This window comes from Labrus mixtus, chromosome 17 (genome assembly GCF_963584025.1).
Source record: "Labrus mixtus chromosome 17, fLabMix1.1, whole genome shotgun sequence".
NCBI lineage: Eukaryota > Metazoa > Chordata > Actinopteri > Labriformes > Labridae > Labrus > Labrus mixtus.
In genome coordinates this window covers 22212445-22229591 of record NC_083628.1, presented here as the reverse complement: position 1 = coordinate 22229591, position 17147 = coordinate 22212445, and the positions used below count along the sequence as shown (strand labels likewise).

General features: G+C 39.5%; 1 protein-coding gene across 1 annotated transcript in view; it reads right to left on the bottom strand.

Annotated features, from left to right (window-relative positions):
* Nucleotides 1-17147, bottom strand: part of cacna1bb (calcium channel, voltage-dependent, N type, alpha 1B subunit, b) — a 154661-nt gene that overhangs the window by 3899 nt on the left and 133615 nt on the right. The window contains exons 37-44 of the mRNA XM_061061635.1: nucleotides 15029-15125; nucleotides 10536-10641; nucleotides 10298-10405; nucleotides 9401-9510; nucleotides 8679-8854; nucleotides 7628-7757; nucleotides 7404-7514; nucleotides 2812-3067 (exon numbers count right to left, since the gene is read on the bottom strand). Coding sequence (XP_060917618.1) covers nucleotides 2812-3067; nucleotides 7404-7514; nucleotides 7628-7757; nucleotides 8679-8854; nucleotides 9401-9510; nucleotides 10298-10405; nucleotides 10536-10641; nucleotides 15029-15125 — 1094 coding nt within the window. The remainder of the gene's footprint in view (nucleotides 1-2811; nucleotides 3068-7403; nucleotides 7515-7627; nucleotides 7758-8678; nucleotides 8855-9400; nucleotides 9511-10297; nucleotides 10406-10535; nucleotides 10642-15028; nucleotides 15126-17147) is intronic.

The following is a 17147-nucleotide window of genomic DNA, read 5'->3' as shown; positions in this document are numbered from 1 at the left end:
CTTAAAGATAATCTATTAGCCAAGGCCACAAACATTTTTAAATAACAATTCTGCACCATGGTTTATGATTTAAGGGGTACTATGCAGTTTTCATAATTATATTGGGATACAAATAATCATGGTTTAATAATTCTGTGGTATGATGTGTTTTTAAGGCTTTAAGGGAGTAGAGTAAAGCACTGTAGTAAAATGCATTTTTTCAGCCCTGGAATGATTCCAGTTTTGAAATTAAAAATGTGATAACAGAAACACAGATGCCTTTTCGTCATTCTGATGCGTCAGATCTGCCTATAGGATGACAAGCTTTTAGAAGTGAAAGTCTCCTTTACTTTTTTGCTCTTTTCCATCTAATGGAAACAAAAAGGGTTCCTGGATGTTCTGCTATATCACCATAAAGGGTCCATAAATCCCTGTGCTGGGCCTGTCCACTGTGGTCTTTTATGTCAGCAATAAAGCCCAGCTGCTGCCCTCCAGTGTCAAAACAAAAACAACCCTGCCACCAGCTCTCAGGCTCTGATCACTCTAACATACGACTCCTGATGGTAAAGAAAGAACACAACCAGTTAGGCTTTGTGTTTGTCCCTGTTGGTGGTGCATTCATTTACAATATGACAATATTTAACAGCAAGCTCAGAAAAGTTGTCATAAAACCCAACCAATGGAAAAACAGAAAAGCCAACATGGACAGTGATGAAAGGGTGATATGAATTTGTCTGTTTCCTGTAATTTAAGGTTTCGTGATGCTGCTCAGGTGTCTCTGAAATCTGAGATGTCTGAGCATCCTAGAGGGTAAAAAGATTGATTGGTTTTCATGAATCGAAACAACAACCTCAAGACTTAACAACAGGTGAATTGTAAGGATTTGTGCTGATTTCTTCAGTATTTAAATATATATATATATATATATACTGTATATATATATTATCACTCCAACACAGATATATTTTTACGTAGATGACAGTTTCCAGCTCCAGCTATATCAAGATGACAATCTGTCCTCAAACATGTTTGCATGATTTAAGAATTGTATTGAATACTCAAAATGTTCTGTATTCTCTCTTATTCAACGCATAAGTCAATTAAGGTGGATATAAATATTTTTTTTATCAGGGGTAGGAAGTGTATACATATATGACTAGTCTCCTCTAATGAAACCCTCTGCTCAACAAACTGTGTCTGAGGAAGATTTACAGTAACTTTGCTTCGTCTTTAGGTACATTTTCACCTGGAAAGACTGTCATCCACTGCTATGCGCCTAGACAAAATTAATTGTTGTAATCACAGAGATGATATAAAGACCTGGATGTCTCCCCCAACTGGCTAATTTTACTCTGAGCTTCCTCTGGTATGGATTTGTAGGTATTTCATTTGAATCTATGCATTTCACGGTTGACCCCCAAAGTTCAACTTGACCTCATCCCTGGCAAACAGCCAATGAGTCTGCTGCTGCACCCTGTGAGCGTGTCAAATGAATTAAAAGGGGAATTTACTGTACTGTGTGTGTGTGTGTGTGTGTGTGTGTGTGTGTGTGTGTGTGTGTGTGTGTGTGTGTGTGTGTGTGTGTGTGTATGGGTGGTCAAAGTATGTGAGATGTTCGTGAAAAAGTGTGTGTGTGTGAAAACACAAAAGTCCTTTTTTTTGTTGGCGCAGTCCTTTTGTTTGTTTTAATTTCGAAACACAGAAAAAAAAAAAAAAATTCCCAGTTGTATTTTGCAGCTGCAAATTTGAAGTCTGCTGACAAATCCGACATCTAAACCCCAATTTTAGAAGTCAGTCAAAATGTTGGAAATGTCAATGCAGAGGTCAAAGGAAACAAAGGGAGCAAATGGCAAAATTAAGAAAGAAGCAAATCCCCAGTAAAGCAGATTGTCCTCTGAGCGCTAACAACTCTCTCTAATCAGATGGAAAGTCTGACATGTACAAATCCAGGATGAAGCAGAGCAGAAACTCTTTCACCTTCATAACCCGATCATGGAACTTTAATCCCACAAAGAATTTCTGCAGCTACGTCAAGACATCGAAGTGATCCTACAAAGAAAGTCTGGCCTGCTATTGCTGTCCCTCATTAAAGACCATGCCAAGTTTCTTGTGGATATTCTCCTCACTGTATAATATAAATTGAACTAATCTCTCAGCAGCCTTAAATATGTCCCATTACTGGGCATTTTCATCACCTTCAAGCTCTATGTGTTGGCTAATCAAATGTTACATATCAAGATTTGATTTGTGTTGTAGAAGCAACTTTGGCAACACCCAGCTACCAGACCAACTTCCATACTTTGGTCTGCACTGGGACTTAACCCAAGTCCATGCAGTCTGAGCTACTGACGCCCGTAATTGTTATGCATTAATTACTGTGTTTGGCTGATCATATCAAAAATTTCACGGATCTGATTCTGAACACTGTCAGGATTTCCAGCTGTGACATAATGTTTTTTTTGTGCCTTTATTGGACAGATAGGACAGTGGATAGAGCTGGAAATCAGGGAGAGAGAGAGTAGGGAATGACATGCGCGAAAGGAGCCACGGGTCGGATTCGAACCCGGGTCGCCCGCTTTGAGGACTACAGCCTACATACATGAGACGCACGCTCTAACCCCACATCATGCTGTTTTTTAAATACCTCAAGAAATTAATTGCTTACTTACATTTTTCTCATCCTAATACTCCTGTGCATGCAGCCATGTCTCTAATTTCTCTCTACATTTTGTTCATGGGAGCAGCTCTAATGTTTAATGTTAAATACCTACAGTGTGATTAATATAATTCAATTTTATCCATCTTAAGCATGCAAAGTTATTTTTGTCTTACCAACAGTGCTGGAGGGTTGAACTGAAGCAGCTCTATCCAGCGACTTCTGCTTCTTGTCTTTGTCCTTGTCCCTGCGTCGATGGCAGCGGTGGTGGTGGTGATGGTGGTGGGCTCTGTCCTGGCCCTGGAATTGGCCTGGCCCTGTTGTTGACTGGCCGATCCGGTCCAGGTTATACTCCCTCAGCCCGCCCTCATGGTGATGCTGCTGTGTCAGCGAGGATGCTGAGCGTCTTATCGGACTGAGGTCGACAATCGGCTGGGAGGGGACAAAAAGAAAAGGTAAGGGTTGCAGAAATAAGAAGAGAGAGGAGAGGGATGGCTCACTTAAACCACTTGTACTGGATTACAAGAATATCCACCACACACAAATGACACAACCAGTCGAGGGCAACCTTTGATCTTAAGATCAACCTTCTAACTGTTCTTCACCAGGCACAGATGTAAGAAAAGTTTGAGAAGAATGGACACAAAACTCGGACAGAGTTTGAATACTTACTTTTTCAAAACATACATATAATTTATAGGCTAGCAGTAGAGTCTGCTAGTAAACAAAGAAGAGGTGGGGCCTAGACAAATTACCTTAATGGCATGATTTGATTTTTAACCATTACATAGAAGTGTAAACTTGATTAAAAATAGAAGGTTATTATTTGTACGAGTTATTTTTCAATCATTATTATTTTTATTTTTTTTCCTCTGGGGATTATAACTTTGATAAATACTTAGAGGTCACTTACCCCACCTTATTCTTTTTCTTTCTGACCAGCACAGCTTTCAGGGGACAAACTGATGTGATCGGGAACTAGAAACAACAGCTTAGCTACCACCACCCCCTGCTGGTGACTATCTAGATCATGGCTGATCCAAAATATATGTATGTACAGTATCTAAAACACACAACCTATTGTGCTTTAAAAATGTTTTACAATTGTCTTGAATTTCTCTATCCCAGTCAGATTCAAGGTGGTGGTGCTGTTCCTCTTGTTCCTATCCCACAGTCCACCCTGAAGCTACGACCAGCTACAATATCACAACACAGCAGAACAGATTTATTATTTCATATTTGATCTACTATGCAGTCTTAAAATCTTATGCTTTAGTCATAATACAAAGCAAAAATCCGCCCCCCCCCCCTCCTCCTAAATGACTGTCAGAGGTTCTATAAATATATATAGTGAGACTTACAAGGATTAGCTTACTTTATGATTAATAAGATTTTAAGACTGAGAAAAAAATCAAATGACAGTTAAGGCTGGGTGGATTTTTGTGGTGAAAGAAGATTGTTATTTCAAAGCAGAAAAGCAGCAGTACTGTCCCTGCCTTGTTTCACAATCACGCACAAAGAAATACACACTGCTAGACTACAACACTACTCCATTATACTACATTACAACACTCAGATACACACAGTCACAATTCACCAAAGTGTAGTACCACACTGCTACAGTTAACGGCTGAAAGCAGGGCAGAGTGCTGGACTTACCCCGGATACACATATAATATTTAGTAAAGGATGAAGGGTATGTTTTGAAAGCTAAGGGACGACTTTGTTGCATGTAATGTGTAATCACATGAGATGACCAGTGTTTAATGGAGATGTTGTGTTACTTTGTCCATGATGGGTGTGTGAACTCTTCACCAGGATGAGAGGAGAACATGGAGCCAAACACAGAAAGTAGAGAAGAAGATAAAGGGTGGAGTTGACGAGAGGAGGAAAGAAGGAGGAGGAGCAGAAGAGATTGAAAGAGGTGGCACAACAGGTGGTACATACTGCCAGGTGGGTCCCAGGGGCGTGGCGTGGGTGGCTCCGCTATCAGACAGCACACACAAGAGGGAGGTGGGCAAAACATTAGCAGTGGGTACAGAAATTAGGAGAAAGGGAAAACAGAAGAGGAGAGCTGAGACTGGAACAGGCTGATGATATTCTATATTTTCTACTCATCAGTGAAAAGAGCAAAACCAACGAGGTTTCTATCGTACTAACAATGTTGTGTTTGGACCCTAAGCTCAAAACATCTTATTCCTTTGGGGCCAAACAGCTCGATTTTTATCCGAAAACTTTAAGGAACACATTTTCAATCCCTACTCATCAAATATGATCACGTGATCGATGGCCGTTGTGCTTCTGAATATAACGTTCCTGGTAGCCTTTAGCATAATTTTAGCATATGCAGGGCTCTGCAGTCCGCCTAGCGATAATACATTTGTAACTAACTGTTACACTTACAAATACAGAGCCCAAATAAGCGATGATAAATTATAAATGTCCAGTTAGGCTACTTTAATAAAGCTGGGTTGAGAAACAAAAAAATCCCAATTTATGGGTTTAGTTAGTATAGTAGTAAAGCAAACCTGTGGTTTAATTTGTGAAATTTAAGGTATAAAATGACTCGTTTTGGTCAAGAAAAAAATCATTGTTTGGGTTTAAATGAGAAGCCTAAGAGTATTAAAAGTAATGTTACTCATTTCCTAAAAAGAGTAAAATTCTAATCTGAGGTACAGATCATGTTTAGGATGACATGGACATCAAACCACCACATCTGGTTGAAAGTTTATGTTTCCTTTCAGATGCTGTCAGTACTGATTAAAACTGTAATTGTGTAAATATTTGCAGCTGAACATAGTCCCCATTTTATCCTCAGTTGTAAAGTAGTAGAGATGTACAAACACATTGTTGGTTTCAGTCTTCCCATGGAAAATAAAGGATAACAGCAGCCTTATCCCTTCAGAGAGAGGAGGAGATCAAAATGCAACATAAACATCAGAAAAGCACATGTTAAGTGTTGTGTGGAGAGAACAAGGTGACCAGGACACAGACAGACATAAAGACAGAGACAAGGCAAACAGTGAAGCTCCACAGACAAGATCAGACAGGCAGAACAATCCAGGAAACAACAACGTGATGGACAGAAAATGTTCTCGACAATACATCCATGTGCTGCAGGGCAGAGCAGCTTAAACAACGGGAGAACAATCAACATTACAAACAGTTTAAACTCTTAGATCTAAAAGGAGAACTGCACACAAAACTCAGCAGGCGTGAGATCAGAACCTGTTGAAGGTACGTGTTTAAAAAGAGATTAATGAACTAAGAGTTTTTATCATTGATATCTGAGTTTAACCATTTTCATTAATTTAAATAGCATCCTGGATAATATACAGAGTATGTGTACTCCATCTAGTATCAAGATTGAGTTAAGACTAACTATATAATTTGCATATTCTTTATCTTTGGCATAATGTGTAGCATGAACCAGAAGATGGCAACCTAAGCTTTTCATAAAAATTGTAAGCCAGGAGAAACAGCTAGCCTGACTGAGTCCACTAAGAGAAAACACCCCTAACCTTTCTCAAGTTTACTATTCTGAACATTGTATTATGCAGGTTGTTTAGTTTATGAGTTTATTTGAATCAGGGACAGTGTATTAAAAAAAACATTAGTCTCAGAAGTGAAAAGATACTTTGTACCAGATTTAGCTAACTAGTATATATTCACCTGTTGTCCCTGGGCAGATGATGGCAACAGTAAAATACAGATCAATCAGTCAGGGACGCACACACACACATTTCAGTCCTATTCGCTGCAAAATCACGTAAATAAAATCAACAGTAACTTGCTAGAACTGTTGCTATTTTGTGTAACTACTTCTTATTGTAGTCTGGGTTAATTTCTAGGAGGCGCACGCTGCACATTCAAATAAAAAACATGTGAATTATACAACTCAAAATTTTTCTCATAAATGTTCAATTTTACCGTTAAAAAAGGTTCACGTGAAGGTGGATCAACAGCACTCAGGCTGGGTTATAATACTGAGAATTAAGGCTTATTAAAAACGTTAACACACGGTTTGATTTCCTTTGTGGGCTGTTTGAAACAGATGACTGGTGAAGAAGAATTCATTTTAGGTTATGGTTAGTTATGCAATTTTAAAATATCAAGCATTTCTGTCTTATTTGTGAATTATTCAAAACTCGACATAAAGCGGGTACTCGGCATATGACATTAGTGTTTTAGCACCACCTGGGCAGAGGGTTAGATTATGGCTTTTTTCACAGGGTGAGTTTCTGCAAATAAAATAGGAAATAACCAGAGATGATCAAAATTGAGTATTTTGGGGAAAACATAAGGTTATAAGTCACAGATAATTATGTGCCTGCCAGTTGTTCAGCGACTTTCTTAATTTATGAATCAACAGATCTGTGTTGATCACTTGTTCCATCTTCCATGTCCTAAATTACCTGCACAGTAAAAAAAAAAAAATATGCCTGGTGAGGTCGGGGTTAGCAGGATGAACTGATGTGTACTGACAGAGAGCGACTCTGCCTCATTAAGCTCACGGCTGCCTTCACAGACCCGCTTTGACTCAGCATTGCAGTTTTTCAGCCCCATTCCAGTCTCTACAAGCCCAGCCACCTGTTCACTGCCCAAATTAACCACGTTATATTTTGTGTTTCTAACATTGCAGCAGCCATTTGTTATAATTACATCAAGAAAAATACAAGGTATCCTCAGTGTGTTCATTTAAAAAAAATGCATTAATAGTGATCCTATAAAACAGGATGTATGGCTTCATGAGCTGTGGAGAGCTTACATAGTACTCAGCATTGAGACGGGGCAGTGAAGCTGCTCTGCTGTGACCTTCCAGGCTCGGATATCCTTCTGAGTCTGAAATGTTCTCCACCTGTTTCAGTTCAACCAGTTCCTGAAAGAAGAAGAAGAAGTAGCCGTATGTATTTATGGAGGAAACATAGATAAAACAGTCTGGGCAGAGAGTTAGATTGTGAAATAATTTGAGTCTTCTTGGTGTCTGTGTACCTGAGGTCTGGTTGAGTATGGCACATCCTCTGACTGGCCTCTCTGTAGTTTCCTCCGGCCTTTAGGCCTCTGTGCAGCCTGAGAAACATCACCAGACTGGGAGTGTTTTATCCCACTCCTCTGGTTCAGTCTGCATGCAAACACACAAGAGCTCTTACTGTAAAGGTGGCAGCTCACTTAGAAATAGAAAAATACATAATATGAGACTTTCTTAGAAATAACCAAGGACTGTGTGGGATTGCATAACAAGATTTCCACACCAGCCTTCCTATCTGTTCACTACACTGACACCCTGTCCCCCTGGTCACTCTAAGAACCCTGCAGCTGTTCAGACTCCTCACTGGTGAAATGAATTCCCCAGTGAAGTCAGAAAAGCAGAGTCACTGCACATCTTCCATTGGAGTCTGACCCACATTTTCAGACAACAACCTAGTCACCCCATGTTAAACGGCTTACTACCTCAGTTCTTAAAATAAAACACATTGAAGCACTGATGCTGTAATAATTAACACTTGTTTTGTTGTTCGTTTGGACAGGATGCATTTAGAGTTATTGAAGTCATCATTAGGACATTTAGTTCTCGCTTCTTATGTTTACTAAGTATTGAAATGAATCATTATGTTTGAACTTTTATGCTTAAGTTGTGTTGTGTACAATAATGTTACAAAATGAAAGATGTACTGGACTGATGAGAAAATACTTGTGGGGTAAATAATGTAAAATGAAACTAGTAGAAAGTAAAATCAATGTAACAGAAATGCATATCAGAGGGTGGTGTTGTGTTCAGTGTCCATGTAAAATATTATCCCTACTTTTTGTCAATGAAGTCAGTTTCCCCTCACTAACATTTCAGAGGCTTTTTTCCCATGAAACATCGACCTTTAGGAATTTTGAATCCTGTATTTAATACTGGATAACACATTCCTGAAATATAATAGTGTATATTGCCTTGATCTTAAGTTCTTATAACATCAATGAAACAAGAGCGTCACCCTTGTAAATATATTCCACTGTGTTTCTACTATATGGGAAAGAGAAAACAGTGTCTCACATTGTGTCCCTTGTTGCAGAGGTGGTGGCAGTGAGGGACGTTGAAGGAAGAGCCACAAGCTTCACTTCTGGCTCCGGCTGGGTGGTGGGGGGTTGTTTGGGGCTGGAAACCGGAGGTTGAACTTCCAGTATGTGAGTGAGTGGCAGCACAGGACGGAATAATGCCCCCAGTTTACTCTGCAGGGGGGGGGGGGGGGGAGTCAAAACAATGATACTAACAATGACACTGAATGTATAAACCAAAACAGAACCAGGACATGTTAGATGACAGTAGGTCAAATGTGCTTGTAGTTAATCAATAAATGAAAAAAATGATCAAAAACACACAAAATCCTGAACTAGAAACAATTGTATTTTTAGCTAAAATAAACAAGCTTGTTTCAAGGAAACCCAAGGCAAAATGGCCAGTTAAAGAAATATGAAGCATTTCATAAATTAAGTCAATCTGGCCAATACAAAGCTTGAGTCGGTATATAAATAAAAAAATGGTCAAAGATGCTTAAACAACATTATTTGTCCATTAACTGAACTCATTTCAGCATTCAAAACCTTAAGACAAGACTAGAATAATTAGCTGTGGACTTTGAAATAAATCATCTGATACATGTTTCTCATGCACAAATCATGGTCCGTCACTCAGTTCAAGAAAATCATTTTATGGACTTCATGATCCCAACTACATGAAACACATTTCCTGCTCAAATGACCCACAACCCAGCGTACCTGAGGTCCCCCTGAAGTGTTCTGCTGCTGGAGTCTTTTGGCACGGTTCTGTTTGTAGTAGTCAAAGATCATTAGAGCTGCGTAGACTTTCCCCACAGTCAGCTCATTGTCTGGAGGAGGAGAGAAGAGGATGAGAGACGAGTCCTCAATGCGGCCAGTAGAGGGCACCAGATGAGCAACAAAGTTCTTATCAGAGACTTGCTTTGTTTATCAGAAAGTTTGAGAAGTGCCACATTGTACAAAACTATCTACCTCTCTAGTCATTTTAAGGTTTATTATTTTGTGTACATTAAAGAACTGCAAAATAATTGTTTGGATTTGTTTGGACATCATTATAAAGGAATTGTTAAGGTAAACAAATCCAGGGTGAACATCCGTCTGATCACCATAAAGATTTTTTGTGCCATTTTGGCTTTTTATACGTCATTATATAAATCAATCCTTAATTAATGCTTTAACCTGCATGACTTCTCTATAGCTGCAGACCCTTTACTGAAATTAAAGTCTTTATTTCTGCTTAATGGTAATAAAAAAAAGGATTATCTACCTTAATTTAAAAAGTGTAAATGTTTCTCTAAGGATTGTGAAACTACCATCTCATGAGGCCCAAACTCAGCAAAGCATATTACGATTATTATGCAACAACTTCGTTATGGTGAATATGGAATATGAGAAATGTTCATGTATTTCTGTACTAAAACTTCTTGTTTCAAGTTAAAAAATCGAACAGAAGGATCTTCCTCCCCTCATTTCTTCTCATGTCTGGCTCTAAAACTCCTCCACACAATGATAAGACTATGCAGAGCCATATAAAGAACAAAAAGGAAATGAAAGATACAAGAAGAAGTCGTGCAAACATTCAGGTCTCAGTAGAGCTCAATTAAAACTCTGGCTCACATTTAGGAGGTGTCACCAGCAGGTCAACAGTCTTCTGCGGCAGGCTTGGCCACACTCGTTTTATCTCTCTCTTCAGGTCAGCATCGCACAAATGCTGTGCCAGGACCCCTGGAGACACGCCCACAAAAAAGATGTCACATCAAATCTGCACCACAGCGATCACTGCCTTTCACATTAACATCTGAGCTGTCAGTCTGGCTGCAGGGGGACTCTGGATTTTGTAGTTTAAGTCTCTTACCAGATGCCAGTTTGATCTCCAGGGCTGTGCGGATCAGAGCCATCAGTGTGGAGGTGAAGTGCACGGTGTTGTCTTCAGCAATGGGCATATTCATTCTCACCAACCGCTGAGAGGGAAGAATCAAAGAGTCGGGGCCGTGAACCAGGAACATACAATCAACAGCTCAGTGAAAGATGGCTTTGTTAGCGAAATGACAACTAGTCAAATGTTAGGATAGCGGTTTAATAAAAGGAAATTACTTTCTAAAACCCAAAGATATTTAACTACTACGATAATTAAACAGAAAACAACTTAAAATCCTCACATCTGAATAGCAGGAGCCTGCAACGGTGGATTTTTTTAAAGCTAACAACACTACACAGATGTTTGCAGTGAGTGAGTCAGTGCTGCCTATGTTTGGTGCAGTTGCTATGAGACTACTTCAAATCCATCACAAGCAGAACACACTTCTGCTAAAAGCTAAACATGACTGACTTGAGATTCTAAGCATTGTGAGTGTTGTAAACTCTTTGAAGGTGTTTAGCTCTCACGTGCTACAGCTTCATTCTAGAAATAATGAAAATAAGAAGTATGAGGAGAAAACAGAGGCTGCTGCTGGACAGGAATGAGTGTCTGACAGAAAACATCCATCAAATTGTTAAGTCCATCTTTTATGTACTCAAAGATAAATTGGTTGCTTGCTGTAATATTCCCTCTCCAATACTGCCAGTAGAGATATCTTAGTGTAATAGAACTACATGGTTAAAGAGGGGATAAATGTAAATAAATATGGATAGAGTTAATGTCATCTGAAGCCATTATGAGGCTTCATGACTTTAAGTTGTAAGAAAAATAAAGTGGTTAACATAGGAGGTGTGTGACAGCTTAGTGTTGGTGTCTGGTCCCAGCAAATAAACCTACACTATAGCACATGAAAGTATGAGCTTCAAACTTGAGGGAAATACTGTAGGGTGAGCAGGAACTTCATTTGAGAAGGTCATAAAATGAAACTGGAATAAATGGCGGTGGACGTGGGAGGGTTTCTCTGAGAGAATACTGTATAGGTTCAAGTATTTTTTTCTCAAAGTGCTTAAGCTTCATATGAACTTGGGCTAAAGTCAGAATGCATTCATGCACAGAAGTTTGACTAGGTTTTCTAATCGATCACTTTGCAGCAGTTACAGAATGAAGGAAAAATAACAACAGCGACCAATACTAGCTTAACTTAAAGAATGGGAGAGCACCAAACATTTAAAACATTTGAAGGTTCTGTTTTCTCCAATGTGAGGATTTTCTGTATGTTTTTTAATATACAGTATATCAATATCTAGTATCAATTAAATATCTTTGGTTTTTGGACAGTTTTCTGACAAAACAAGCTATTTCAAATGTTACTTTGAACTTTTATTTACTTTCTTCAAAAATGTGTAGGTTGACTATTTAACTTTAAAAATAAATTCTGACATTTACTGTCAGTCCATCCTGGAAGTCAACTATTTAGTAATAATTGTAAAAAACTATTGGAACATTAATTACCAGGCAGCATAGGCTCCATCTTTAATAAATCAATCAATATTTATATAATAGCCTAAGACACTTAGAAAAATCTAAATGAATTCACACATTAAAGGCCATGTACTGTAGATCATGGCTGCAATGACATCATTCATACACACATGCATGTTTAAATTAGCAGAGTGATGGCAGAACAAAGGAAAAGAGTATGAATTGAGAAGCACGAGTTTCAAGCATCAGTGACGTTTGTTAGAAAAAGAAAACTGTATGTGATGGTTCCCTTTTTCTTCAAGACAAGATAAGGAAAAGAGAAGTTGTATTCACTCTGGGAGCAAAACAATACAGAGTGAGAGATGGAGAGATGAGAGGCAGTGAACAGGAGCAGAAGGAGGAAGAGGAAGAGGAGGAGGAGGAGCGGGGGGTAAGTTCCTCAACTGGAAAGCATCGACGAGTGTAAAGCCTTGCATCTTTTCTAATAAAGAGGGAGCAGGGGAAGCTGCAGACCTGAACACCAGTCAAATACAGAAACACATCATCAAAAAGCACATTATGCAAAAGACACATGCAGACAAAGACTTAACACACACTCGTGGATAAGTACACACAGTGATGTGAGAGGAAGGAGAGGAGAGGAAGCAAATCCCTAGAGAGGGTGAAAGAAAGATCATTCAAAGGAGTGAGTGAAGCTTAGCCTGAAGACAGAACATTCAAATGGATATGAGACGGTAAGAGGGTCAGTGGGGACTATCAGGGGAAGGTATGTTCATGCTAAGGGAGGTTAACAAGGAGTTTCATCAATTCAAATTAAGTGGGATAGTGAATAACAGGAACATAGAGATGTGGAAAAAGTGCTCTGCTGCTCTTTAAAGTGTCTTTGTTTGTCTTCCTTCTCTCATAGAACATGGAGTTATATTTGGAGATGTGACCACGTCAGACCTAGACATTTACAACTGGGGCAGGGCTGCTTTGAATGTGATTCATTTGGACAGCTTTGCTTGCGCTGGAAATGCTCCCATTAAGTCTGCATCTTTCTCCGCTAAAGGTAAGCAGCTGGCTCAGGGACGGCCTGAGGAGTGTTGGGTTGTGTTCTCGTCTTACACTTCACAATTTTACAAGTCTTGCACATAACCGTGGGATAAATGGGCCAGGTACTCCAGCCAGGAGCTGATGAGACGATGTGTTTTTAAAATGTGCCATGGAGGAGGTCCTGATTAGCAGCTAAACCCAGATACCCTGAACTAAATCTCTCGTTCCTCTGCCGAATCTGACACCTAATATCACAGACATCTGAGATATTAGGTGTCAAATTTCATGCTTTCTTAACAAGTTAGTTAGTGCCAGTAAAAAGCAGAAGGATGACAAATTAGATAATAGCAAACCATCTTTACATTTGCATCTTTAATTTTGTGTCGAGTTTCTACTCCATGCTATAAATTATTCCAATATTTATTCTCTTTAAGTTTGTTTTTTGGACTATTTTTTACTCTCTCACTTGCACCTTTATAATTCTATTATCTCTGTCTGTGTTTCAGTTACAAAGCGTCCCTGACACAAACCTCAGGGGACCAAGAATAAGGATATTCTGTGCTGAACCTCGGTACAGTGGTGCTTAATGCAAATATCAGAATGATAACATGCTCGTATTGACAATATTTATACTCTGATATAATGATTTTTAGGTTCAGGGCAATACAAAAAAACAGAGAAGAAGGTACGCCCGCACACCTTGTATATTTCTTGTGTCGTATTTCAAAGATGGTTGTGGTAGATGTATTTCACCTTTGGGACATTTTCAATGTTTGACCACACCTGCTATCAGAGTGCCTATCAGCCTATTGGGGGTTTGATTTCTACATATGGGTGTGGCCACCTTTGTTCGACAATTATCACCTGAAGAAGACCCTCTGGTCTATTACACATCAGTACTTACGTTGTATGCACGGTTAGATGCTAAATTGCAGGAAACACAAACTAAATCTGAGGCTGATGGGAACATCAGTTCAAAGGTCACAGTGGTAGTTCTCCAAATATTTGCTTAGCGACTGAAGTATTGGATCATGTCAAATCTTGACCTTATATCGGAAATGAGTAACTGTAGCAAATACAAAGTCAAGACATCACACCCTGAACCATATATGTCAATTCGAGCATGATGCTCGATTAACTCTCTCCAAAGTCAGGAGCATTATTCCTGTGAGGCGTTAATGTCTGTATAGAATTTAAAGGCATTTATCCAGACCATCCCTAAGGTCATGCCTGTACTGTAGTAGCAAAAACAAGTTTTAACATATCTATAAGGTTCCATCTTAAAAGGTGTACTACAGTATGGATCTAAGAGATGTCCACATTTTGCCCACTGTAATAAAACATGATTCTGGTTTAAGAGAACTTTGTGCACTCTTCCTTTTAGCTGGATGGTTTATTATACGTTCACTATATGAACCACTGATGATAGAGTGGTGATGGGCAGTCTGTGGAAACACACGACTTTTACCCTAAAGGTTTGTAATTAGTATTTTTACTCCTGAAGTCGTACGGCAGGCTATGAATTTATTTAGCTGCCAGAAGTTCCACTATATTCCTGAGCTAGTCACTGACTTTCTCCATCGATCATTTGCTTCTGGACTGCCTGCTGCAGCAGTACAGGGTTTATTAGATCCCTGAGTGGGCTGTACAACCAAAACTATCAATAGCTTTCATTTTGATTCCCTTTGTTACTCAGATGACTTTGTGTTTATGTCACATTTTGAGGTATGTTTTAGCGCTGATATGTGGTCGTTTGTCATTGTTGCAAAAGCCCCCAAGTAGATGACAAAATGTACAACAAACCCTCACATACACAACACAGTCACAGAGTTTCACAGATAAACAGAAAGAACAACACAACAGCAGGACAGATGTTACCAACTGTGACACATTGACAAAAGCCTGAAGATGTTTGACAGGTGGACGCAGGGAAGCAGCAGTGAGGAGAACAGAGGAGGAAGGAGTCTTTCTACCTTATAGGCCACTCGAGGGGGACATTTCTTTCCCAAACCTAGCGGAGGGGACATGTCACGAAGCATCTCGTACATGTCGCGGTAATTCATGCGGCCGCTTCCCGGGGGAAAAGATGGTAGAAGGCCATGAGGAAGGAATGAAGATTTCCCAGATGGAGGAGGTTTGGTGGTAAAGGGATGTGGGAAGTTACATCAAAACGGAAAGTGGTCAAATCCAAAAAGAGAGAATGGGAAGAGAGGAAAACACAGAAATCCTAGTTAATAAGATTTCCAGGATATCATGGTCTGGAATGCCATCCTTGTTGGATTAAAGGATCCAGGGATGGATCCCAGGGGAGGAAACAGGGGGAGGGGGCTCCGGAGGATTCCCTGTGCAGAGATGCTGTGTGGAGGGATCCTGGTGGAAGATAGGCATTAGGGAATGAGAGAGCATTTTAAGTTTCAGGCTTACTCCATTGCAAATCTTTCCCTTGAGAAAAAGATATTCATCTCCTGTTGGCTCGGAAAGAGGCTCTGAAGAGTTTGTAACTTGACTGTAACTTAACTAATATTCAAAATGTTTAATATTTCTATCACAATTATGATGGGTGGGGCGACAAATATCCTCGCCGGTATGACAGGCGCCCCATGGACAGAGGCTAGAGTCCTCATCGGAGCAGCTGTGACAAAAACCACACTGTCATCACATTTATCTATTTTACTCTCCTTTGTAACATTTTATTTTGATTAGTTTTGATGGTGTTTTGATTTGTTTTATTGTGTTTTGATTTGTTTTATTTTGGTTCTATATGATTTTACTGTGTTTTTATTGCTCATAGTTTCTTTATGTCTTTTAGTGCTTTTCGTTTCCCATTTAGCATTTTGAATTGCCTGTCCATTTGAAATGCATGCTTTCCCTAAGCAGCAGCTGCAAACCTTTCAGAGACACTTTCAGAGGGGGTGGGGGGGTTATCACAGTCAAGAGAGAGATTTACAGGTGAGTATTCCTTTAAGATGCCCTCTTGTTTCTGCATGCTAACAGATGTTAGCAGTAACCAAAGTGGAAACAAAGCACACAATGCTCAGTCCATGAATAGAAGCAGGAGAAAATCTAAGACATGGCATCTGATGCCTTTTGTTGGAGCCTCACTTGTGACATTGTTTCCTGCACTCGCCATGGTTACCTGCCAGCTGGTTAGTAGAGGATCGATGTGTGTTTGTATGCATGTGTGGTGGGGTCATTGTCTACCACCGCAGGGAATGAAAACAGACATTTTATAGTCCAAAACCATCACGGTCCCCTTTGGAAACAAAAAGGACTGTGTGGGAGTGCAAACCTTATAAGCCACCCTGTTAGGGCACTTCTTCCCCAGGCCCAGGGGGGGCGAGATAAAACGCAACAATTTGTACATGTCCTGATAGCAAATCCTCCCGCTGAAAAAGACAAGACATGTTCAACAGGTTAGGCTACAGATCCTTCAAAACATTTATTATCTATTCATAATCTGATAACAGTTAGCTGGAAATGAGCATATAGGTACAAATATTCAAGAAGTACCAGTATACACATCAAAGTTCACTCAGGGCATATATTCAGTTTGTACCTTTCAGGATTTGGGGAATATTTAAGTCAACAGTCATTCTTTTTTTTTAAATTATAAACAAATAAGGTTTGAAGATCCTCTTACCATTGAGTTGCATGCAGAGGTAAAAAAAAATGTTTACAAGCCCTCTTGAAATCTTGAGAATACAGTTCATTCAAGAATATTAAATCATGGACTTCCCATGGCTTTACAGTATTTGATCTCACTGACTGAATTTAATAATTACTCCACTTGTGAGTAACAAATCCAAACAAGACCATTAACAACAAGATTGGCTAGTTCTTTAAAGTTGTTTTTAAAGCCGGACCTGCTGTGTCAGGGTACATGTAGGTCTCAGAGGAGGTAAGTAACAGCATGCTGCAGACACAGCCTTTTTTTGTTTGCTTTTTTGTTACCATGTTGCATGTCCATACTAAGCCTCTGCAAAGATTTTTTGAAACACAAGATACACAATTGTTGGTGTAATCTCCAGACGAGGTTTCCTGACGCTCTGAACGAGACATTGCGAGAAATTCGCGAGACTTGGCCAGAGCCTG